General features: G+C 32.8%; 1 protein-coding gene across 2 annotated transcripts in view; it reads left to right on the forward strand.

Moving 5' to 3' along the window:
* Positions 1-27,388, forward strand: part of Gbeta13F (guanine nucleotide-binding protein subunit beta-1) — a 48,255-nt gene that overhangs the window by 11,485 nt on the left and 9,382 nt on the right. For both annotated transcript variants that reach the window (XM_085813629.1, XM_035367384.2), the window contains exons 3-8: positions 189-334; positions 430-493; positions 574-803; positions 10,516-10,645; positions 18,222-18,293; positions 26,825-27,041. In XM_085813629.1, the coding sequence (XP_085669755.1) occupies positions 189-334; positions 430-493; positions 574-803; positions 10,516-10,645; positions 18,222-18,293; positions 26,825-27,041 (859 nt within the window). The remainder of the gene's footprint in view (positions 1-188; positions 335-429; positions 494-573; positions 804-10,515; positions 10,646-18,221; positions 18,294-26,824; positions 27,042-27,388) is intronic.

Genomic DNA, 27,388 nt, shown 5'->3' on the forward strand with positions numbered 1-27,388 from the left:
TTCTCATACCTTCACAAAAATTAGCAAAGGTTTTTGCATTCAGTGTTATACTGCAGGAAAAGAATGTTTAGTTACCCTACAAATATTAGCAGAATGTAATATGTGCTTCCCATACACAAAATTTTTTAATTGTATAATTGTGAGAGATTTATCAAGTTAATAAAATATCCTGTTTTCAATATTTTTAGGATGCAAGAAAAGCTGCCTGTGACACAACATTGGTGCAAGCCACTGCTAATATGGAACCTGTAGGCAGGATTCAAATGCGCACACGGCGCACACTTCGTGGCCACTTGGCAAAAATATATGCCATGCATTGGGGATCTGATTCACGGTAAAACTTCCCAAAGAAAATTTTTTTTCTCTGTTTACTTTAAATTTTAATGCAGTATGTTAGTGATCTGTTTATAATGATAAAATTTCTTACAGTTACCTTGTATCAGCATCACAGGATGGTAAACTTATTGTTTGGGATGCTTATACAACAAATAAGGTTAGTTTTAATTCATTCTTTGAACTTTAATGGTACAGAATTTTTGTTGGTATGTTTTTGTAAAATAATTATTTCTTTAGGTTCATGCTATTCCTTTGCGTTCAAGTTGGGTCATGACCTGTGCCTATGCTCCATCAGGTAGTTATGTGGCTTGTGGAGGTCTTGATAATATATGCTCTATATATAGTCTTAAGACCCGTGAGGGTAATGTACGTGTCAGCCGAGAACTCCCTGGACACACCGGTTATTTGTCGTGTTGTCGATTCTTAGATGATAACCAAATAGTTACAAGCTCTGGTGATATGACATGGTAAGAATTTCTGTGGTTTCTTAATGTATTGGTGTATGTTAAGAACTTTTAACTATTGTTGTTTTCAAAATGCAATTGCTTATCTATAAATATTTTGAGAATTAACTAATTATTATTATGAAACAGAAAATGAAGCCCTTTTTTACTCTTAACCATGTTTTGAAATCTAGCTATCTTATTACTAAATTCATCTTGTTGAAAACTTTTTATTTTTGATTTTGAGCAGAGGAAATGAATACTGAATGCTTGATGTCTATATATCTGCAAGTAATACTTCTGTGAGAATATTACTGGGTTTATGTGAAACTGCAGATAGGATTGAACGTTAATGTAATTCAGTGTTCATGTTGCATTTATACATAATTGCAGTAAAGCAGAATTAAAAAAAATTTCTCACTTTAAGACATGCTAGCATTAAATAATGCAATAGTAAAGTGTGCTTATGTCTTGCATGCTCAGTCTAGTTCACATTGCCAAATCTAGATCCAGTCACAAAGGATATATTAGTATGGTACACTGCAGATTTCTTGTTGGCTATGTTGCATGCCAATTTCTTGGCATATTCAAGTTTTTCATTAGTACAGTAAAATCTGAAATGCAGATACCCAATGTCCTGAGTGGTTTAATATCTAGACCTTGGAATAGTTAGACAAAAATAATGAAATAAAACATAAAAATTCTTTCCTTCACTTCTTTAGGAATGGAGAATACTGATTAAAAGACCTGCTTCCTCAGCAAATTGAAGGAATCATGTGCTATAAATGTAAATATAGTTCAACCATCTTATCCACAACCATGAACACAAACATGCATGCACCATTCCGACCGAATTATTCTCGAAATAACGTGAAAGGATTTGAAAGAGGGGGGGGGACTTCTTTCCCTCGAGCATATAAATTTTTTCTTTCCAGAGAAAAGAAGACTTTCATGTGAACTTTCACGTCACAGCAAGTAATAACACCCCTTTTGGGCAAATTTAAGTGTTTTGGTAGAATGCCATTGAGGCTAAACTATACATCTTTTCACAGGACTCGGTATTCCTGTATGTCACATTCAAACATCTGCTGGTTAGAGAGGTGGCACTGTGTGGTGACAATATATTGATTGACATAGTGTTGATGTTGACCAAGATCACTCTTCTCAGCCTTTGAGTGATTGTGATAAGTTAGCATTTATCTGTCTGACCTAAACAATAAGTGAAGCCTCAACATTACCATGATAGTATGTCATCTTCCTAGATTTAAATTGATGATCTAGAATTCGCTGAAGTGTTGAATCCGGATCCAGACTTTATTTTCTGTAGAAACTATATTTTCCTTTCTAGACATAGCAAAACATACTCAGTATGCCTTCTCCTCCATCTACATTTCAACTGTAGATTTTTCAGATTCTTTTTTTCTTCTTATTGTCGTCGGCATTTCACCATATAGTCAGTCGTTCATCTGTTAAGTGCAAGTGTATAAAATTTTGATCAGCTTGCAAAATCGAAATTTCCTTACTACTTAACCCTTTGCCTGTGGGAATGTATTTGAGAAAAACGTGCCAAAAATGGAAATTTTTTCCCCTCTTTAATTTTGTTCGTTATTATCATCAAAATGTTAGAAATAGATTATTTTAAAAAAATTCAAACGAAATGACTACTATATTCAATATTTTCATGGATTACAGCAATTTTAGGCTTTAATTAAAGCCTAGCAAAACTAATCAAATGACATAATTTTAGAGATAAGTATAATACACTAATACAACAATATTATTGGTTCCTCAGATTTTTACATGAATGGGCCAAATTTTGAGCAGTTTTGTATTAGGGTGTGTATTAAGGTTGACTTCTTTGTTCACAAAAAGTCGATAATTTCTTATCATTTGAAATCTGTCATAGGACATAACTTTGCGAAAGAAAGGAATTTCATGACATGTCTTTTTTATCAAAACATTGAAACATGGGGCTTCTGAATAATACCTGTAAAACATGGAGCAAGAGAAATATTTTCATTTCATGGTCATTTGTAGGCATCCACAATTTCTGATCGGCATTTTGGCTTCAGATGTTGCCTTTCAATGCATTGCTATGCATATCTATCATTCTCTTCTGTAATAGAGTGAATTTGATGATGACAGTTTGGTAAATCTATCATAATAGTTCAAAATATTTTTTTTTTTTTTTTAAATAAAAGTGTCAATTGTTGCACCCATGTGTGGCTCTTAGAATGGGAATCTTGGCGCTGCTGGAGGAAGGTTATTCAAACATAGCGGCATCCAAGTTTGACATGAAAGAGTTTCACTTTCGGAATAGTGATACTCTTCTGCTGAAATACTGGTATCTGAGCATGAAGAGCCAAGCAAATATTTTTCATTGTTGTCTGATTCTGATATTGCAAACATGATATGGATATTTAGAAAAAAAAATGCAAAATTACGAAAATCCGGCAAATGGTGCAAAACTGTTGAACATTGTAAGTATCGCAATCTATTGGGAAAATGGTAAATTACATATACATTGGATGAAACGAGTTTGGGCTTCAAGGAATTGACACAGCGATTTTTATTTTTCCATTTCAAAATTGGCGAATTTGTGCGGTTCGGGAGACACAGGCAAGGGGTTAACCACTGCATCTATATGCTCTGCTAACTCATCTGGAAGTTTCAGAATTAACTTTAATTGCAAATTGTTTTCTAATATAGCTACATTTTAGTAATTTAGTTATATAGCAGTAAGCCTTGGGTTTTGCTTGATTTTTCAATCGAATAAGGTTTTTGTTCCATGTTGTTTGTTTGAAATACAGTCATGACTTTGTAGTTGCTTTAACTGTCCCAAGTATCTATTTTGAAAAATCAAAATCTGTTGAATGTTTACATTAATGGTTTTCATGATGTTTCTAATACAGTAGAATCCCACAAACTCAACATAATGTGGACTGAAGGGCCGTCCACACTACGCTTGAAACATAGCTGATGAACGTACTTTTACATTACCAGCAAAAAAGCGTCCAAACGAGTACGCTTGCGAAGAGTGCGTTTAACCAATAGAATTATTTTGTGAAAAAATCACGTGGCTCTTTAATATAGCGTCAACAGAGCTGTATCTTGTTACTTTGCTGTGCTTCTATATGTTTGCTGCAAGTTACCCGAATCAGAAGATTTTTTGATAGCTGAAACTTTACTTCATTAAGCAGATGCAAAACCGCAAAAAAAATGACGAGAATAGTTCCGAAAGATTTATTTAGAGCGACCTGTTCAAGGAGATTTTTTTTTCTTAACTTCCTCGTTTGCGAAATGAATATCCAGAATTATTAAATTCCTACTATTAGTTCACACTCTCTGTATATCTTGTTCAAATTTTCAGTTGTTAATAAAATAATTTTTTTTTGATCCACTCAAGTTCAAATACAATTTTTTTAAACTTGTAGTGGATGACACTTGAAGTTAGTACAGCTTTTTCAAATTTTTAATTAAAAAAAAATTCTGATTGTATATTTATTGTATTTTTAAATTTTTCTTTGTGGACCTAAGTAGGAATTAACTTTTTTTTTTTTTTTTTTTTTTTTTTTTGTATGTTACTTGTTTTTTTAATTACTTCAAATGAGTATCGACCAATTTGTCAGACTTGCAGATTCTATATTGTATGAAAATTAGGATTTATAAAATTGGTTTGGAATACAGTTTATAAAGAGAACTAAGTTACTTAATTCTCTTTATATACACCATCCACCATATAATAAAACCAGCTTCATATTTTTTAAACTCCCTCTCCCTTGGTCTTTTTTTTTTTTTTTTTTTTTATTTATTTTTGAATTTAGAATGAGGGTCAAACTTTGGACAGTTTATGAGAAATTACGTGCATGATAAAATATGCAATAAACATACCTGCCAACCTTTGCGAATTTTTCGTAATTTTTACGAAAATGCGTTTGTTTTTATGATTTTACGATCGTAATCCATTTTTTATGATTTTTTTCCTTTTTCAAGTGTTTTTAGTGATTTTTGTCGAAATTTTAGAATTTTTCGCCAATTCAGCGATTTTCACCAATTGTATCGTGTTTTACCGCCAACTACCGACTACTTCGAATCCAGTAACCTGTGGTTTCTCCCAACTCGCCGCTTAACCAGCCAATCCAATGCGCTGAACTTGCTTCTCCCACTCTTTTCTTTGTGGGCGCCAGATTATTTTTTCGCCTTTGCTTCAGCAGCAAGGAAATTACTCAGCTCGGACTCGGCAAGCATGGATTGTCGCATTCTTTTTTTTTTTTTTTTTCACGTGCTACGAATTTTCTTAATACGTCGTTGTTACAAAATGAGTTAAAAGAAAACCGTATTCTCAATATTTTCGGCCTGCCTACAAAGCTGAATTTCCAACAATTAAAGAATCCTTCAAAGGAAATAACTATGCATTTTGCAACGTGTGCGTGTGTGACGTCATAATAAGTCACAGTGGAAGAAGCGATATTGTGAAGCTTGTTAAGTCTAAAATAGCATGAAGTTAATGCTTCGGCTTAAACAACGTCAAAGAAAGTGGATGATTTTTTTTTCAAATTCGGCTACAAATTCGGATGCCGATGTCATTCTGCACAGTAATGCTGAGTGCACGAGAGTCTTCAGTGTTGTGAAGAAAAACAAAACTATGTTTCGTTCTTCAATTTCACCAAAAACTCTAGAAAACATTTTAATTGCTAAATGTTATGAGGAAACTAATTGTTATGACAGGAAATTTTCCAAAGAATTTTTGGCTAAAGCCAAAAAATGCACTCTAAATTCATTGCAATAATTTTTTTGTGTAACATTAAGTTCTTGTTTTATGTTTCTTAATAAAATTTTTAGTTACTACTTAATTGAGATTTACTAATGTAAGTACAATTTTCTTTTTTTCTATTTGTATAAATTGTTATTTTTTTAATATCAAAGCATGATATTAATTCTTCATGTTCTTCTGAATTTTGGAGAAATCTTCAGAATTTGGGGTTAGAAATCTTCTGAATTTTTATCTTTAGAGGTTGGCAGGTATGGCAATAAAAGTAAAAATAAAGAGATAATTTATAGATGATATATGATAAAGAGATGCAGATATATTATTACATAAGGGTTTCTATTTGCAATGCACATTTTTAAACTAAATTAAAAACAATAATAATAATGAATTAAAATAAGAAATGAAAACGATAATAATAATAATAGGTAAAATAAGAATATAATGATTCATAATTAAATATAAGAAACACGTTTCAAAATGAGAAAGGTTAACTGAATTATATACTGTCTACGGGTGAGGTTCAAACTCGCCACTTTTCCATTTGCAAAGCAGCGTGCTGACCACTCAGCTATCTGTGATAGCTGTGTTTGTGAAAAATAATGTAACAAGTAGAAGTCATTGCAAAGGTAATTTCATTAAACTTCAATAAATGATTGCTGTATGACACAAGTTGTAATTTTCCTCCAAAATTTTATAATTGTATTTTATTGAATACTCTTTCACAGTCAACTGCTTTATTTTAGAAGTTGTTATATTGCCGAAGTTATTTTTTGGTGTGTTTAATATTGGGATATTTATAGAGCTTTTTATTAGACATGATAAAGCCAATATTTATAATAATTAAAGAGAATTTTGTAAAGCGGAAACTTTGATTTTGTAGAAACTGTAATTTATTTAGATTCCTATTACGGTGTTATAAACAGGTGAAGCATATGGATATACTGGTCGAATCATATGGATATACTGGTCGAATCATTGCTTTATAAGTGTACAGTTTTCCCCTTTAATGAGAATTTGAAATTTATACCAATATATACAGTTTGAGAAATCTGAAGATTGCGTGAACAATGCTGATTATTTTATTGCTGTATACAGTTATGATAAAGGGTTCGTAGCGTCCTTACAAGTGCTTATAAGTCCTTATATTTGAAAATAAAATATAAAGGCCCTTATAGGTACTTACTTTTTCTTTAGAGCCCTTATTTTTTGTTTTTAGTGCTTATTTTTTGCTTTTAGTGCTTTTTTTAATCCCCCCCCTTTTTTTTTAATGAATGCGGATTTTTTTCCCTTTCCAAAGCCGAAACTAAATAAACAACTTTTCTTCCTTATATGCAATGTCAGATGGTGAATCATACTCCCGGAAATTGCTTTTCATCCTTTCTCTGCATTACCATAACCTATGGTGCGCGCGAGAGTACAGACAGGTGCACGTCATTCTATTGGTCAAAAAATTGCAAAAATGGTAGAAAATTCCGGTACATTTGGTATTCTTTTTCTCCCACCCAAATACTACACACGTTTGAATTTCTATCAAGATTTTAATAATTTGCATTCTCGTTCCTCGTGGTCAGTTCATATTCGTGTTTATTATGATCGTTATGCTTATATTATGAGTATATGCATGAGTATTTATAATATAGTTGCAGTAACTGCTGAAGTATAGATAAACTTCCAAAAATAGGTGTGTTTTTACAGATTAGCTTCCTAGGGAATAATATTGGGAATGGCTTAAATAAAAGAAAAGTAATCGAATAGTCAAAATAATGCTTCCCCCCCCTCAAATACATTATACAGTACGGATCTCTAATATTGAAGCAGCAGACTTTTTTTTTTTTTTTTTGGTCACTGTCCAATTTGGATTGAATAGGACTAAAAGTTTTGCGGTCTACCCAACCCATGCGAAGAATGATTCTATTCAGGAAATTTAACTGTCTGTTCAAAATTAGAATCAGAAACATCCCAGATTAGTAAGTCTCTTTCTTTTCCTTTATTTAGTTCTTTATTCTCCGAATACCGGCAGCTGTTGATTCCGATTGCGTAATATCACGTATGGAAGATTTACGCCGCACGTATTGCGCAATAACGTTTGCAGTATTTTGCAGAGAGAATTAATTTTGATGTTCAGTCTGAGATTTGTTTATGAACGCTTAAAAGAGTTTTACTGTGCTTTCTAAGCAGAATATTTCTCAGTTCCGTTGGTCTATTTTAATATGATGCACATATCAAAATATCAAAATCATTTATTTAGCCAAGAAATCTAAAGAACGGCTACAATCTCCCCCACTCCTCTTTTTCCAGTTACTATCCGGAATATTCGGCAATTTCGGAGTATGCGGGTTAGTTAAGCTTTTAAAGGAGACTGCATGAAGCAATTTCCCGTCTTCTGTTTTCAGAAATTTGCTTTTTTTTTTTTTACTTAAATTGCTTTGCTTGGAATATATGTTAAGGGAAAACTGTTTTGCATTGAAAATTTAGAAAATGTTCAGAATTTTGATTTAAGTTAAATTATTTAAATATTAATACGAGTGGAAAAATAAATTGTATTATTAGGTGCCAAACGAATACAACTAATATGGCTTATTATTATACAACTAATATGGCTTATTATTATTTATTTTCTATATTTTGAACTGAAATTTCATCATTAAATCTTGTAATATAGTTTAGTTCTGCATAGTTTTTTTTCCCTCTCATTGTAAACTAATTCTGTAAATTGAACTGTCATTTGAAATTTTAAAAAAAAGTTAATTGTTTTCCATGATTGAGGTAATGCTCATTTTCTTAATAAATATTGCATTGCTCATATTTTAAATTACAATTATTTTAAATTACAAATTCTTTACTTGTGTATAATGTAATTAGACAGGTGCTTATTTTTTCCTTAAAATGTGCTTGAAAAGTGCTTACAGGTGCTTTTTTTTTTTTTTTAACTAAAATGTGGCTACGAACCCTATGATATTTCTAAGCAAAAACTCATCTCTGTGTGGTTCTGACGCCATATTGAAACAGATAAGCAAAAAGGTTTTCTGATTATGACATGTGATGAGAACTCTGACGACTATTCGCGTGCGTCGCAATCGAAAAAGCTGAACAGGAGCGAACTCAGTTTTACGTCTTTTGTGTCACACGAATTTACGTTGGCGTAAAAAAAGTTGTGTCAACTCTGTCGTGAGCTTACTCATGTGAATGGGCCTTGAGAGACTGTTAAGTTTCCGAAAAGTCGAGTTTTACGGAATAGGAGCTGGATTTTTCAGAACTCTAAATACTTAAACCCTTTCATGCATGTGATATTACTTTTATAATGTTTTAACTAAAAAACTCTAGAAATTGAGTATTATTATCCTAGAGACAAAAAATATATGATTATGATATTGTAGCATTGTCCAAGTTAGCATATAGCTTTTCCCCACAAACATGTAATTTTGCTTAATGCCGTACTGCTTTTTTTATCTGCCGAGCCAGCCAGCACTAGCAGTAAATCCAGACTCTCCTTGAAATACATCATAAAATTTTAGGGCTTCCTCTTGTAAAATTGGTTCCTGAAATGAGTGTTTCCTGCCTGAACCACAAATAAAGCGCTCTACTCACTTAGTCACTACCTTTCATACTTTTTCTTTCCTTTAAACTATCTGTACATGCTTTTTTCACATACCAAGATTCTGTTTTGGACCTCTTCTTCCACCCTATCAGAGTAGTCCATCCAACACCTAAATCTATAGTAATTTTGTTTACACTTTCCCCTTTGCCCATTCTCCTTAAGGCATCTAGTTTCATTTCCTTTGTCATGTTAGTTTGTTTCTTTTCAAACGACATTTTCACTTCACAGAATATCCCCCAAAACGCCTGGATGTGAACTGAGGAATGTTACCCGCAATGAACTGGTGTGAGTCTAGTTTGCAATAAGTTAAGTCACAAAACTTCAGACAATTCTCCTAACATTTTGCAACAATGGAAAGGAATGTGAGCTAGCGGCAGTTGCTACCTGACTTTCTTTGTATCCTCGAGAGGCACAAATGGTATTGCCAAGCATTACAAAATATCTTGAAATTTATTAGGCACTTCTAAGAGTTAATGGCACAATGTTAAAATGGCAAAAGTTCCAGAAAAAGAGCCGCCCAACCGGTATAGTGGTTAGTGTCACTGACTGCTGTGTCGAGGGGGTGGAGTTCGAATCCCGGTTCAAAAATTTTCTTGTAGAACGTGTAGTATCTTTTCATGATCACTTCAGATTTCAAATTATTAAAAATATTTTGTTGAAGAACTAATAATTGACTGTAGACATTTTTAAATTGTAATTTTAATCATTAAAAATTTTAGAAATGTAATAAAAATTATAGTCCACAAAAATTTATACAAAACTGTATGTTGCAAATTATTGTGCAAGTTTTTTTCGCACAATATGTAAAATCTAAAGCTTGTTGCAAATAAATTTCAAAAACACTAATGTTTGAAAACAATGCGAGGCACCATATGTGTTTTCGTGATATTTTTTAAACATTTAGTAGTTTGGTATAAAATATGTGTTGATCCTTGCCAGTGCTGTCTCTTTTCTTTGTTCAGCAACTTTCATTTTGATAGTCATGACTGAAAAATGCAATTTTGGAGCTGAGAGGCATCTAAATGCTGAAGTTATTAGATTTAAATTCACAGAAGAAATACCATATTAGACTTAAAATATAATAAAAAGAAATCCATTGAGAACTCTGAATATAGTTATAATTTAGTAATGCTGAAATCATTGAATTGTTTTGAAACATGCAGAATTTTTGTTTTAAATTTTTAGTTGCTTGTATATTCTGTTTTGAAGACACTTTTTTTTTTTTTTTTAAATCTCAGAGATTAGATTTTAACAGCATTTTATTTATCATAACTAATAAATTCATATAAATGTCTACCTGTTCAAGTTCATGATATGTGTCTTATATTATTAGAATTGTTGGTGACTTTAATGTGTATTATTTACAGTGCTCTCTGGGATATAGAAACTGGTCAACAGTGTACTTCATTTACTGGTCATACTGGTGATGTGATGTCTCTTTCCTTATCACCCGATATGCGAACTTTTGTGTCAGGTGCCTGTGATGCTTCAGCAAAGGTAACATTAATACTTTATGCAGATTTGTTTTTCTGGTCATAAGTTCAAAGTAGCTTTTGAAATATTATAAAATATTATACCTCAAAGCAGGTTTTTTTTTTTTTTTTTTTTTTTTTTGTGTGTGTGTGTGTGTGTGTGTGTTTTATTCTGTTGAGTATTACTAAAAAGCAGAAATATATAAAGAAATAACACCAGAAAAATAAAATAGCAAATAAGAAATGTAGTTTGAGATGGTGTTCTACCGTATAGTATCTTATAAGCCTTAAGTTAGATTGGCCTTAAATTTAAATGTCTTATGAGAATTCAATAAATTTCTGCTCTCTCGGTTATTTGAAGTAAATCATTAATTTGTGTTTCTTGTGTTTATATGTACTGTATTTCCAGGCTTATCCCCTCATCTTTTTAGTATCAGATTTGAAAAATTAAAAAATATTTGTGCAATTTTCTTTTTTCAGTGTGTTTAGAAAATGAGTGCCCCTAAATTTTCAAATGGATTCATCCATGTAGTAATTGTTTTTGTTTTACTAACAAAGACAAACGCTTACAAACTAACTGTAAAATTCATACTGAAACTTTCTTTTCTGTTTAACTTTGTGCCAGTTTAATACAAGAACTCACTTTTCACAGCAAAGGAAACATTCACTTTCTCTAAAAAGATATCTTATTGGATATTGCAATATTAGTACAGTCAAAAGTCGTTAATTCGGACACCCATAATACGGAATGATCTATAATCCGGACCTCAAAGCTACAAACTTTCTGTGCATGCGTCACGTTGACGCATGCGCGTAAGACCTTTACGGCTGCGAAAAATACGTTTAGGAATGCGCGTTTAATGTATAACGGACGGTATAAGCTAAGCTCTAATTATCTATTTCAGTTAATGTTGCAGATTGCATTATTCCTTAATCTTTGAATTGGATCCGGCTTATTATTTTTTGCAGACTGATAGAGCAATTTTATAAAAGTAAGCTTGAACTTTCGATTTGGCGCAATTAATTGGAAGTTGATCTGTCAGCACTATCCTTATCTTCAGGGCAGATGTTTTTAGATGTACTCAGTCTTTGATATGATTTAAATCAAATGCCTCGTCATAATAATTCCGATAGCAAGAAAGTGACAGAGGTTATTGAAAACGAAAAAGTTTCGATTGACAAATTAGTCGGTGTTATTCTCGACACAGCAATTATAGGACGACTTGAACAGCGGAACTTTGTAACTGAACAAGAAATTATGTCTGTTTATAGAATTAAAGAGAATGTATTATCACATAAAAAAATGAAGCAACTTAAACAACTTGCATTGAAAGAAATGTTTAGTAAAGTAAACAAATATTAAGCTCTTTTTTTTTTTTTTTTTTTTTTTTTTTTTTTTTTTTTTTTTTTTTTAAATTTTGATACTTTAGATCATAATTGTTCTTTATTTCATAAATTACAGTTTCATATTTTTAATTTTATAATTTCTGCATGCCATTTTACCAGATTTAAACTGATTATCTATAATCCGGAAAAATCGATAATCCAGAATCGTTGAAGTCCCGACGAGTCCGGATTAACGACTTTTGACTGTATTACAGTGAATTTGTATTAGAATGTAGGCTTCTTTTAAATAAATAAATATTATCATAGTTATTAGTAGTTTATCCATAGAAACTTTTAATTTGTTATGATCCTACTGTAACTGTATCCTTTGGAAATTTCCTCTCTCTATTTTTGGCCCATGAAATTAGTAAAACAAGGGGGGATATGCAAGGAAATACAGTATTAGTCTTTTTAATGATATCACATTTTGGTTGAAATCTTAAAATTGTTTTTGGTCTTTAAGATGTTTTTCCAGTTGCTTAAATTTGTCTTAAACGTTCCTCTAGAGGAAGGGAAAAAACACTTGATGGAAAATTAATAGTAATGATTAATTTAACAGTGCTGAAATTAGAACCATCATTTACTTCTAGTTCTTTTGCAAAAAGTCAGCTACGGAATATCACCAAATCATGTTTATAGCTTTAGGTAATAATGTTGCATCATATGACACTGTGAAGGTACCAAAAGTTCAAAAACAAGGACTATAACATTCAAGAAGCAGAATGCTCTGGCCACCCTACTGATGTTGATGAGGCTTGCTTGTGAGAACTTGTGGAAGATCTGTATGCAACCACTCGAGAGCTTGCTAAGGAGTTAGATGTTAGTGCCATGTCTATTAGTCGCGCTATGCATAGCAAAACTTGACGTAAAAGTTCGGTTGCTGGGTGCCACATGAGCTGATTCAAGCAGATAAGAACAGACATATTCGGGCCTGTAATCTGCTCGAATATCAATGCAAGGACAAAAATCTGGATCGGATCATCACTTGTGATGAAAAGTGGATTTACTCCGACAGCACAGGTCGGAGAGGTGTTCGGTCTGCGCCTGATGAGCCAGATGTCAGCATTACAAAGTGCAATTTGATTAACAAAAAGATCTTCCTTCCTATCTGGTTGGACTGCATTGGTTTTATCCACAAAGAGTATCTGGAAAAAGGTAAAACCCTTGCAATAAGGTGTACAGCGAGATGCTAGTCCGTGTTATTCTTTTGGTGTAGCTTTCTCTCTCTTCCCCCTTTGTAAATTCTACTACTATTCTACTACACACACATATATATTTAAATGTTATTCTGATTGGATCATATTTTATTGAAAACTGATATTTTAAAACTCAACATTTTGCAGTAGTTTAATGGTGGCAATAATAGTTGCTGCTTTATGATGCAAAATTCCAAATTTAAACAAACCTCAAGTAACGTGTTGTATCTTTCTAATCCTATTGCCCCGTTGGTGAACCGAGTGGTTAACTGTTGAATACTGGTAGTTCAACATATTTTGAATTCGAACCCAGCCAATCTCCTTTTAGGTGGATATCCCTTGTGACTTTGCTGCATTCAAATAATCTTTCTATTCCTTAGTATATATCCTCTGTCAACTCCCATGACCAATTAGTTTTTCATTATGCTGCCATTAATTTGTAATTTGCCATCTTGGCAATGCTTTTAGATCTCGGCTACTAATACCAAGCGGGCATAAATTATTCTGTTTACTTGAAAAGTGAAAGGAACACTTGTAGATATTGTGTGAGTGCTATGAGATTGAACTGTCATAAATGTGCATTATTTAAATTATAAGTGTTTTAAAGTTTTCCAAAACTGCCCCAAATAATAGAATTAGACTGATGTTTGTTAAATATTTTGATATAGTGAAGGTATAAACATGTCTGGAAATATGTTTACTAAGCTGGCCAAAGTTTTTCATTGATTTTGATACTCTAGCAGTTAGTATATGAAAGGAGGTGGCAAACTTAACACTCCAAGCATTATGGTTTTAGGCCTGAAATTTCAAAGTTCCTCAAAATGTCATAAATAAGTGGTATTTTCTTGGTATTAATTAAAAAAAAAACGACTCTCTCATTTTATACCTTGATTCCCTTTCTTCCAATATACATCCAAACTGAAATTGGATACATTAAAAGCTAGCAGAAATTTTCATGTGTAATGAACATAGAAGGCACCCTTCTATACGGAATTTTCTGGTCGTAATGCTGAGAGTGTTAAGGAGTATGTGTTTTTTGAAATGTTGTTTCTCTTTCAGATTATTTTCTACTTTTTATGCTTTGGCAATGGCCAATACAAGTCTGCCTGAGTATGCATGCACAGGACAACCTGATTTTGTGTTGCCTAAAGCTGTTAAAAAATTTCAGATAAGTGTGCTGTATTGCTAGAAATTGAACAAAATGCTGTTCCGAAATAGTTTCAGTTAAAAAAAAATGCAGTGTCAGATTTTTACTACAACTTACTACTTTTTAAAAATCTGAGCCTTTTTCAGTCATAAGTCATTTTACTCACAATTCTGCATCTATAAAAGTTTCAAGGATCTTTGCTTAAGCAAGTCTTCAGCATTTGTTTTCTGTATGTATGCCCAAACAAATTTCTGTATGTATGGCATTAGTTTAAAGTATGTGTTGCAGTTTTTTGTGTAGTGATGGCTTTTCCTGTGTTCTGCCATGAATAATTCATATTAAAAAATTTGTTATAATTTAAAATTTTATAAGGAATGCTGAATTAAACTATGATCATGTTAGCTAGCAGACAACATTTGTGGTCAACTTTTTCTGCATATTTCGAAGTTAACCAGTTGCATATATTTTAAGCTATTGACTGCTCTTATTCATATGAAGTTATTGACTTCATGACTGCTCTTAACTTATTTTCTGCACCTCATTTGAGACAAAAGTTTAAGTCAGCCTTTATATGTGTGCTTTTCATGGTATAACACAGTAAATAGAATAAAGTGTGTTCGTGCTGGGGAATTCTAAGGGATTCAATTATCTGTCACAGCTGCTTTTACTGTGATTGTAAGGCAAGCCCAGGCTGGAGGGAGGATCCTGAAGAATTATTCTCAAGTGACACACTATAAGTTAAGACTGATCCAAAATAATGAATTCACATAAATATTGAAGCGAAGGGATTGTGAACCTAACCAATATATAGATTATTGTAATTTCTCCATCATTTGTCTGCATGTGTCGTAGTGTTTTAAATTTGCAGTTAATTATTAACTAATTTTCTTGTTTGGCATAAGTTATTAATTTTATTTTCTTGTAATGAATAAAAGCTTTTCTTTCCTACTCTAGATTTCATCAGTATAAAAGTTACAAACTGAAAGGAAATCAGCCGAAATTTAGAACTTACATACTTTAAACCAATTAATTAATCAATTATTAATACAGTTTGCATAAGAATCACATTATAAAGTGAATTTAAGTTTTCTTGAAATCCTATTGCCATGCAACTTCAAAAACTCGCATTTTCTTCCAGACATCATGCAAAAATCTCTCCTCCCCTTTTGATTTAAAGGTTGTTAACCATGGAATATAAAGTGTGGTAATGTAGGAATTTAATAAATGCAACACGTGTTAGGATCTAATGATTTTGTGGTTAACATTACATATTTTATGGGAAAATAAATTTTCTGTATACTTTTTATTTACGGGAAAGCAGTGAATAAATCTTAGGGTCACTTCGCAAGGGTTATCAGAAGACCATTTAACTCCTTTCTGAGGTGTTACTCTTGATAAAAAATACCAATTTTTGTATATATCAAAATTATAATTAAAATGCTATATTAAAACCTCTTGTATTTATTTAAAATTATTTTTGTTTATAAAATGGTTGCAATTCCATAATTTTTTAATATAATTTTTTCATGATGTGAGTGACCAGTTATGAAAAACAAAAGATCCATGACATACACTATGAGTAAAGAATTAATTAAAAAATACCTTCTTTCCTCCTCTGTTTTTTTCACAAATTATTAAAAACAGGGTTGCTACGCTACCTGGAAAACAGAAAAAAGTCAGGGAATTTAAATATTTTAGTCAAAATCTGGAAAAGTCTGGGAATTTCATATGGCAATCCCCCCCCCCCAAGAAAAAAAGCTAGTTTTGCACCGACGGTGGAAGCGATAACTTTCTTGGCGAATTATGTTTCGCGTGAACGTCATTCGGGCAGCTGGCATAAAGCCAATTTTCACAGCTCCAATTAGATTGTCTTTTAGGAAGGCAAAGCAAGTTTCCAGTAATGCCGAGAATCGAGAGACTCGCCTGCACACGTGCAGTGCATGTTTAACTAAAGAAAATACGTATTTTCTTATAAAACAAAATTGGTTTAATCCTAGTTTATGCTACTATGGAGGTTCGTGTATTCTATTCTAACCTCCATCTGCGGTACACACGGGATTTGGCGACATTATAATGACTGGTAAACGGGTAATTTTGGTGTTGGTGACAATTTTCAAAATCGTTCCAAGACCTTAGCGTATACTACAGTACAAAGTGCGTAATTCAGACGTCCGTTATCCAGAACGATCTATAATCCGGACCTCAAAGTCACAAACTATTTTTTTATGCTTTACGCATGTGTTAATGCGTATTGGGAGGATGTGTCTCCAAGTGTGTTAAAAAATGCGTGGCATAATTTATGGCCAGCTACCATATTTCATGGTGAGGACGATGAAGATGACAGCCGCAAATTTGAATGTTTTCGGACATCGCAAATTAAAGGTGAAATTTTCCAATTATTGGATTTTGTAAAGAAATGTGGAGAAGCGGTAATTAAATGAAGATAATATAACAGAAGTTTTTCATTGCGACGACAATGCCCCAATCATCAATCAATTAACAGACGACGAAAACTGTAGTAAGGTTCTAGATCCAGAAAATACCACTTCCGATAGTGAAGAAAGTGACAGAGAGGTTATCGAAAACAAAAAAATTTCGATTGGCAAGTTAATCTGTATTCTCGAGACAACAATTACAGGACATGAACAGTGGAACTTTGTAACTGAAGAAGAAATTATGTCTGTTCATGGAATTAAAGAGAAAGTATTAGCACAAAAAACGAAGCAACTTAACTTGCATTGAAATGTTTAATAAAGTAAACAAATTAATATTAAGCTTTTTTTTTTTTTTTTTTTTTTTTTTTGTAAATTTTGATACCCTTTAGATCAGAATTGCTCTTTATTTCATAAATTACGGTTTCATATTTTTAATTGTATAATTTCTGCATGCCATCTTACCGGATTTAAACTGATGATCTATAATCTAGAAAAACCCCTAATCCGGATTGCCAAAGTCCCGACGAGTCCGTATTATGGACTTTTTACTGTACTAGGATTTTACCGCAAAATTTTTTTAACCTTTTTTTTTTTTTTTTTTTTTTTTTTTTTAAATAAATGCCTTATTTGTCATTTTGCCGTACAATAAAAAAATTGTAATTAGTCATCCAGGCTAGCCATTTAATATCAATATTCGCTAAAATATCGTTATTCCAATTCAATTTTTAAGTTTTTTTATGTTACCCATATCATTTAATGTGTCTTCTTCTCTCTAAGTTGATTTATTATTAGTAAATACTTTCAAATTTCAGGAAATTTTCTCTGGCATATTCCTGAAACTAATTCTAGCAGTATGATGACATACTATCATGAAATTTAATGCACATATTTTTTGCTTATGTATGCTGCTTAATAAATATAAAATACCTGAATTTTTTAAAAAATATCATTAAATATATTTTTCTTCTTTTAGTTGCAAAATGTCAGCAAAAAAGAACATTTTTTAATCCAGATTGGGCATCTGTGGAAAAAATAACTCCTATTATAGTAATAATAGGGGGATTATATATATATATTATCATATGTAATTGGTGAATTTTTGCATTTTTAAATATCAACATAATTAATTTACCTTTTAGAACAGCTCATGTGCATTACGCGGGTAGACTGGAATTTTCTTAAAACACACTTGGAAAAGTCTGGGAATTTCATTCTCCTGTTTTAGTGGCAACCCTGTAAAAAGTGTTGTGCATTTTGCATTTTGAAATGAAGATGACAGAATATATTCATAAGCGAGAACTGTAAGATTTTTTAAGTCAAATATAGTTGACAGTTATCAATCTAATGATAAGATTGTCTGCTAACTTTTTTGTTCAATGGTAGATTATTTGATAACCTTAAATTTTTCATTAATAACAATGCTTTTTTTTATTGTAGCTTTGGGATATCAGAGATGGAATGTGTAAGCAGACATTTCCAGGGCATGAATCTGATATTAATGCTGTTACAGTGAGTACCTTTTCGAATGTGTAATAATAATATTCTGCATTTAAGATCTATTATTACAGTGACTTGTTGACAGATGCAAAATTATACTTGATTTTAAAATGTTACCAGTTTTTCATTCAGTGTGCTGGATTAGGTTAGAAAATTTTCCTTAGGTTTTTTAGTATTAATTTCTAATAATAAATTGTGTTGAATAAAAGTAAAGTTTAAATGTATCAAATCTTTTATGGCAGTAAAAACTCATTCATTTTCTGTACATGTTTTATATTTTGTTTAAACCAACTTTTGCCTTGTGTACAGTAGTGCAGTGTTATCAAGTATTAACAAATTTTTTGTTAACGTAACAAATTCAACTTTTAAAGGTCTAAGTGGATACTGTGTAGGTTGGTGTGAAATCTGATTAGCTGATTTTTTCACCATATCAAAAGCAAATTCTATTATAATGGAAAGACAGTGCTTTCTGTATTTCATATTTTAAACAGTTGTGAAAACTTTTTTGCTAATATTCTAAAGAATTCAGGTAAAAGAGTTCATAGAAAATCTGTACTACTCATATAGTACTAATAAAGTTCATAGAAAATCTGTATTATACTACTCATACAGCGGTGGCCAAAATTGTGGACACTTTTGGAAATTTTATGTTTTTGAACTTTGTATGCTTATAGAAAACGTTACGTTTCACAAAATGCAAACTTGTATATATCATTTTAAAGAGAATTTATTACCGAATTCAATACAAAACATAAAATTCAATTATTTGCAATACAAAAAAAGTTAAACGATAATAGTTATCGATATACATTAGATAGTGATGATTGCAGTGAGTTATCAGTACTTAGTAGGGTACCCTTTATTTTTTATTACAGCTTCACATCGACGTTTCATTGAGCTGACAAGAGTTTTAAGCTCTTGTTTCGTTATTACATGATGCCAGGAAACAATTATAGCCTCAATTAGTTCGCTTTTATTTGATGCGCGCCTCATTCGGACAAGAGTTTTCAAACGGTGTCACAAATTTTCGATAGGATTGAGTCCTGGCCATGACAACAATTTCATGCCCTTTGTACGAAACCGCTCTTTTGATATTTTGGCTGTGTGGCAAGGAGCAGAATCCTGCTGAAAAAAAAAAGAAGCATTGTTGGGAAAGAGATCTCTGATGGAAGGTAGAAGTTTTGGTTCTAGAATAGTGTCAATGTATTTTCTGGCATTCAGTGTCCCATCGATGACATGAAACCGACCAATACCATCTGCTGACATGCATGACCAAATCATAACACTAACTGGGTTTTTCACAGTTGATTGAATGCAGTCAGTATGTAGCTCTTCTCCTATTCTACGTCTTACATATTTTCGCCCATCACTGCCGAATAACGATATCGTAGTTTCATCACTCCATATAACTTGTGACCACTTATCATCTGCCCAATTAATGTGTTCCTTTGCCCACTGTAGTGGCCCCCCCCCCCCGTTGCTGAAAATTAAGATAAGGCTTTTTTCGTGGAATTCTACCTCTCAGTCCAACATCTGTTAATCTTCTCCTGATTGTTCTTGAACTGACAGAAACACCAGCATCATTCAGATCACTTCTGATGGCCGCTGATGACATTTTTCTATCTTGGAGACATAGTCTTTTTATTCTTCTATCATCAGTAGATGTGGTGCACCTTTTTCGGCCTCTTCCTTCTGTGTTTTTTATTGAATTTGTCTCCTGATATTGTAAACAAAACTTTCGGACTCCAGATGTAGTCACTGAACCACCCAGTTTTTATTTTTATTACTGTAATTTTTACCTAAAATAATAAAAATTAAATCAGTTTTCATGCTTAAAAAATTTGATATATTTTTAATGCATTTTTAAAAATTACTTTTCAGAGGATGCTAGGTGTTTATCTTGCAATTTCAGCAAAGGAAAGACTACTTTCTCGTAACACAATAATATTACATCTCTTTCTAGGTGTCCAATCTACTCTTTTATTTGATGTCATTGCTTCTTGACTAAATATTAAAAATTTTTACAAAAATTCCTACTTGTAATTGCAGTGTATAAGAAACAGGTCCTCCTTCTATAGAACAAAGCAAAATAATGAATTGTTTCAAGTATAAACATGATGTCAGCTTCTACTGGCAGTTGCTAACATTTGATTGGTTCTCAGAACGAGAACAGCGATTGGCCAGGAAAGCTAGACATTACAAACCACTTCATAACTGTGTTTTTTATTTATATTAAAGTACATATAACTTTTTTGTATTGCAAATAATTGAATTTTTGTGTTTTGTATTGAATTTAATAAATTCTCTTTAAAATGTTATATACAAGTTTGCATTTTGCGAAATGTAACATTTTCTATAGGCATACAAAGTTCAAAAACATAAAAATTTCCAAAAGTGTCCACAATTTTGGCCACCACTGTAGATGATTTATGCAAAATTATATTTTTGTTTTAAATAATAGATAAGATACCATACCTGCTGGTATTTTTGACATTTAAAAAAGAAAGAAAAAAAATTGAAACCCCTGCTAAATATTGCAAGTGAGGAAATTGTTAAAAGAAAATGTTTTTAAGAAAAGTAATGAAATATGATAAAAAATAATTACCTTTTGTTATTTTATTTATAATTTAAATACATAAATTAATGTGATAGTATAGAACAAACTATCATATTAATTTATGTTCTTAAAATTATTGTACATGTTAGTTACATAGTAAAATGAATCATATTCTACAAATATAGAGATATGTATTTATGCAACATCACATTCATTAAAGTACAAGAAATGGCTAAAAGGCTGATAATAAAAGTGAAGCTATCAATATTAGTTTTTGATTGTATTAAAATGATGTGGCTTGAATGGGATCTTCGTGTTTTTTATGCTCATAGTTCAAGATAACTCTTATATGTGTGTGCTTTAGAGGTGAAAATATATACTGGAAAGATAATGGAAATGGCCTTCTTAGGGCACATGAATCCCTTTTCCCCTTGTTATTTTTCTGTTAAGTTACTAATGCTGTTACATTGAATTTTTGCATTTTAAAACTGTCATTTTGAAGAACAGCATTTTATCGAATTTATTGTGTGATCTGGTGGCAACAGGTCATGGTATGCAGTTCCTTTGTATTCTCATCATACACAAAGCATTACTTTTTTAAGATGCAGCACCCTTTTTAATTTTACTGAAGGAAGTTATTTTGGCTTACTCTGTGAAAATTTTCTTGTAACCACTTCCGTATGATCATTGACTTTCTTATAAACAATGATCTATTTCTTACTAAATTTATTTCTTATGTAGTTTTTGTCTTTACTAATGAGCCATCTCAAAAGGAACTTGTTCGCCCTCCCCCAGCAAAGAATCATATGCCAAAACTCGTGCATGCATATTCTGCTCTATACTATGGGATACCCCAGTCTTCTTTAAATGATTATGTGTAGCACTTTTTGGAATATTTTCTCTGATAATTGCTGAACTATGTAACGTAGAATTTCAGCAACTTTATTTAATGGCTCTTGTAAACTAGAGCTTCCAGAACAGGCATTATTTCCAAGTTTGAAATTTGTTTTACCTTTTGAATTGTGTTATCAGAAATAGCACTTTGTATATATATATAGCACAAATTTTATGAGCAGTTTGACTAGCTTTTTTTTTTTTTTTTTCCCCTTTTTAAAAATAAAAAAACTATAATTTGGTGAAAATGAACTTTTGAATTCTTACCATTGCACCAAAAAAAAAAAAAAAAAAAAAAAAGGCAGAAATGCATACAACCCAAAGTAGGAAAAAAAAAAAAAAACTCTGTAAACATCTGCTTTGAACAAGGTCACTCCTTACCAGCAGTAACAAAATAATTAGTAGAAAACACGATTTAAAAAACTACAGAGAGGATGGCCTGGTAGTCCTTCAAGGGTATATGTGCTTATTGCATCAGTTTATTTGTGTTTAAAAATATTTGTCATGGAAAATAAAGAAATAGTAGAATAACAATGACTGTTGCATAATATCTGTACTTATACATTCTTTTGCAAAAAAAAAAAAAAAAAAAAAAAAAAAAAAAAAAAAAAAAACTAAACACTGTGAAGGAAGTGTTGGTTATTGATGAAATTGAATATGTGTATAGCTGATACACAGATAATAAAATGATTAAAAAATCAATGTCATAGTACCTGTTCGTGGCTCACCATCACCTGTTGAGTGCTCAAATTAGTAGTTGGTCAAACCGCCCCTGGCGGCAATGCATGCTTGAATTCGTCGAGGCAAGGAGTGGTAGAGGTTCCTAATGTCATCCTGCGACACAATCTGCCAGGCATTCATCAGTTGTCGCTATAGATCTGCGATATTTTGTGGTGCCTGAATCTGGCGGCTTTCCTTGTCCCAGACATGCTCGATTGGTGAAAGGTCTGGTGATCTTGCTGGCAAAGGAAGAATATCAACCGCACAGAGACAGTCCAGAGTTATGCGAGCGGTATGTGGCCTGCAATTATCTTGTTGGAAAATGGCCCCAGGATGATGTGCCATGAAGGGTAATGCAACAGGTTGCAGGATGGTATCAACATATCATCGAGCTGTTAAAGATGTATGGAGGATGACTGAAAATGACCTGCTGTCATAAGAAATAATGTCCTACACCATCACACCAGGGGTTATGGCTGCATGCCTTTGTAAAACAAAGGCTGAAGGCTGGTTGGGATCGCTGGCTTCGTCCCCTCCAGACACGAACACGATGGTCACCTGCTTCAAGAGTGTAGTGGGATTCATCTCTAAACACTGTACGATGCCAGTCTGATGGCAGCGATGATGATCGGCTGCAACACCACTCCAGACAACTCTGCCGATGGTGTGGGAGTCAAAAGCAAATATCTTAAAGGCCTCTGTGAACGTAACCTCCGCCTCAGATATGAGATGATGGACAGTACCACAGGAGGTATAGACGTGGCTGTAGTGCGTTGAATAATCGACAGTGATACCGTTGAGGTGGTTAGGCCTGGCGAACAATAATCCTATCTTGCCTCGCATTTGTGATCTTTGACCTTCCAGAGACTTCATTCTGTTGAAGATTTCCTTGTAACAACTATTGCTGCCAACATGTTTGCACAGCAGTGTCTGTACGGTGCAATTGGCATCCTATTGCTCGGTATGACCACTCAGCTTCACACAACCCTACGATGCGACCACGTTCAAAGTCGTTTAGTTGTCTATAAGAATTTGGATATCGTCGTAATGGCATCTTTAGTTGCTTCTTTACGGAATTACAATGACAGCAACAAAAAAAAAGATAAATTTTACGCCTCAGTTACTGGTTTTATATTGTTAGAAATGTGCGCTATGCCCGCAATTCCTGTTCATTTGCCTTGAAACTTTGATAATTTGCATGTTCAATCAAGATGTCTTTGCCTACCAAATTTCGTCACGATTGCAAAAGTTCTTGGTACTTTGATTTTTTTTTTTTTTTTCCAAAAGAGTGTATATATACCAAGCTCCTTCACTCCATTATCATGTTCTATACTGCATCCACCACATACGTGTATATATATATATTAGGAGATAATATAATCAATATTTTAGTAAATAAATTATATATATATATAGTATAAAGTCCGAAATCCAGATGTCCTTTATCCGGAATGATCTAAAATCAAAGCCACAAACTTTTTAAGGGGGTATGCTTTACACATGCGCATTTAATTTTTCGTTCCATAATAAAACATGTGTAGATTTTTCACTTAAAAATTCAGATTCTTAATTTCACTTAGGCACTAAATAAAATACATCATTATGAAAAAACGATCACGTAAGCATAAATTTGTGAGGTTAATAATTTGTCATTACATCTCAAACCAAAACATTCACCTATTTTATATCCCTGACCCTGACCCGGACTTAACGAGTCTTTATTTATTATATTTTGCTTTTAACACACACCATAAGTCTGTCACCTAGTGAGCGTGAAGAGGAAGGTATCAGTCTCTCAACAGCAGTCACCTGCGTTGCATGCTTCGAAGGAACTGTCTCTGAGAAGTTGAAATGTCTGACCTGTCAGAGTTCCAAAGAGGAATGATAGTTGGAGCGCGTTTAAGTGGAGTATCGGTTACAGAAATAGCAAACCTTGTGGGGTGTGCAAGGAGTATGGTATGAGCCATTATGACAGCATGCACGAAAGAGGGTAAGACGACGTCTTCAAAGCACAACAGTGGCCGAAAGTCAAAGCTGGCTGATAGGGATAGATGGGTCTTGAAGCGCATAGTAGCCCAAAAGCACAGGCAATCGTTGTCCGAGATAACATCCGAAATGAACAGTCATCTCCAGGACTCCGTTTCAATAAAAACTGTCAAAAGTGAACTTCATGCTGCGAACATTTATGGCAGAGTTAGCAATTCGTAAACCCTTGGTCACAGCAACTAATGTTTTTCAAGCAATGCCAAAGTTGCAGAGATCACAAAGCCTGGCTCCGAAGCAGTGGCAACAGGTAATATGGTCAGATGAATCGTCATCCACCCTATTTTCAGACAACCAGACACGTTTATGTCTGGAGAATGCTCAAAGAAGCGTTTCATCCTGACTACCGACTGTGAAGCATGGGGGTGGCGCTGTTATGTTATGGGGTGCGCTATCTTGGGCCACTTGTTATTCTGCATAAAAGGGTCACATCCAATCACTATATAAGGATTCTGTGGGATCATGTCCGGACTGTATTTCCTGGGGAACGACAACTTTTTCAAGACTACAACGTCCCTATCCACACCGCTAGGTGTACCTTGATATATACTTCATTAAGTATATATCAAGGTTCAAAGAGCATGACGATGCAATTGAACATCTGGCTTGGCCCGCTCAGTCTCCGGACTTGAATATTATTGAACATTTATGGGCATATTTGGAGTCCAAACTTTGTTCCCGATTTCCACCTCCATCCGGACTGTCGGAATTAGAGACCGGTCGGTCTGCAGGAGAAATGGCTTAATATTCCTTTAACCCATTAGCTGCTGGTGTTGCGTTGATGCAACGGTCAAAATAAATGCGTATATAAATATAATTACCTAAGATATTTTATACCAGCAGATGATTTTGTATAGGGAATATTATGAAGATTATTTCTGTAAAAAAATATTTGCCTTCAACAATCATTTTGTTTATAATAATTAATCTCGTACTTTAAGCAAAATTTTCGCCTGGGTATTTTTGCTGAAAATATTTAACGAAAGAATCGCCGTCTTTATGAGTGATCTACTTTTAGTCAAGGTCACAGTTTATCAGAACATTACATCAGTCACATGTTTATATTTGTGTTGGGAAGGAAGGGAAAACAGGTGTTGTGCTGACACAATGTCAGCGGGAAACGGGTAGTCAATCGCCTTTTTCACTCATTCTTTTCGATGTTCTGGTTTATGATGTTATGGTTGTTTAAAAATGCCTAGAACAAAGTATCTTACATTAGAAGAAGCTCTTCAAAGATTTTTTGATGAAGAAACAGATGATGATAATGTTAATAATGACCAAAATGAAACTGATATTGTTGTTGTTCCCCCAGAAATTGCAGAATCTAGTGACGAAGAAGAAAGGAATGGCAATGTTTTAAATAATGATAATGTTATTTTACCAAATGATACTGCTGGGGAAGTTGAAATTCATGTAAGAAGTAAGTTTCAGCCTTCTAAAAGCAGTTATAGTCATACTAAAAAGTTTAAACAGCAGAAGACTGAAATCTTGAAGTGGATAAAAAAGGAATTGTTAGTTATGTCTCAGGAAGAACATGAAGAAAGGGATAGAAGAGATATTATAAAACACAAAAAAACAAGGTAAAACTAGTGCACAGATTTTCGTTTTGGTTTAGACATTACTCTCTTCTCGTTGAACAGATAAATATATACGCTCGGGGGAAAAAAAAAGCTCCCAGAATTTATTGCATCTGAAGCCTATATGAGAAGATTTATTAGAATATTAATGCTTACAGGATAAATATTAAGCTTTTTTTTGTAAATTTCTGATACCCTTTAGAACATAATTGTTCTTTATTTCATAAATTACGATTTCATATTTTTAATTGTATAATTTCTGCATGTCATCTTACCAGATTTAAATTGATGACCTATTATTCGGAATTGAAGTCCCGACGAGTCCGGATTTCGGACTTTGTACTGTATATATAAAAATTGAGTCGGATATTCCTACAACATACATGTGTATCTGGTCTTAAGTTTTTTTTTTTTTTTTTTTTTGCACTTGGTATATACTAGCTTATAATCTAAAATATTTTGCTTGCTTACTTCCTTTGATAATTTAAATATCATCTTAATGGATTGAAGTTTCATGAAAACAGACAAATTTAGTTGATAAATTCTGTTCTAAATACAGATCTTCAAGAGCAGATCCAAAAAACTGTGCCTCTCAGAGTGTTCATAGTAGTTAATTTTATGGTTTAAAGGAGAAAAAATGGAGGTGGTCATTGAATACGGAAATAGCAAAATAAAAATTGAGATGAAAGTGCTTTTTAAAGATATTTTTGAATGTAATCTTTTTTTTTTTTTTTTTTTTTTTTCTGTTTTAGTTTTTTCCCAATGGATATGCATTTGCAACTGGGTCAGATGATGCAACATGTAGGTTATTTGATATAAGAGCAGATCAAGAATTGGCAATGTATTCACATGATAATATTATCTGTGGAATTACATCTGTAGCCTTCTCCAAGAGTGGGAGGTTGCTTCTTGCTGGCTATGATGATTTTAATTGTAATGTATGGGATTCTATGAAAGCTGAGCGTGCAGGTAAATTTCTTTCTAATCAAATATAAAATATTATACAGAATAACAGCCTTGATTGCTACAGCAATGCTGGGCATGTATCCACATTTTACAAAATTTTGTTTTTATGAAAAACCTAAATTAATAACCGTTCCAATTAACAAAAGAAATCGGAAGCCAATAGCCTCTTCCCGATGTGTTTTGCGAGAAGGAAGAGGAAAAGTGAATATGGTGCATTGTTTATACGATATCTGCAGAAGTATATGATGCATTATTATTAAGCAATAGACGGCATTTTAATTGGTTGTTGCCAGGGCTGTGGAGTCGATAGGGAAAATGACAGACTCCGACTTCCTCATATATATATATAT

The sequence above is a fragment of the Stegodyphus dumicola genome, chromosome 3 (assembly GCF_044657685.1).
Source record: "Stegodyphus dumicola isolate Sdum_Otavi_A_Nest chromosome 3, ASM4465768v1".
Classification (NCBI taxonomy): Eukaryota; Metazoa; Arthropoda; class Arachnida; order Araneae; family Eresidae; genus Stegodyphus; species Stegodyphus dumicola.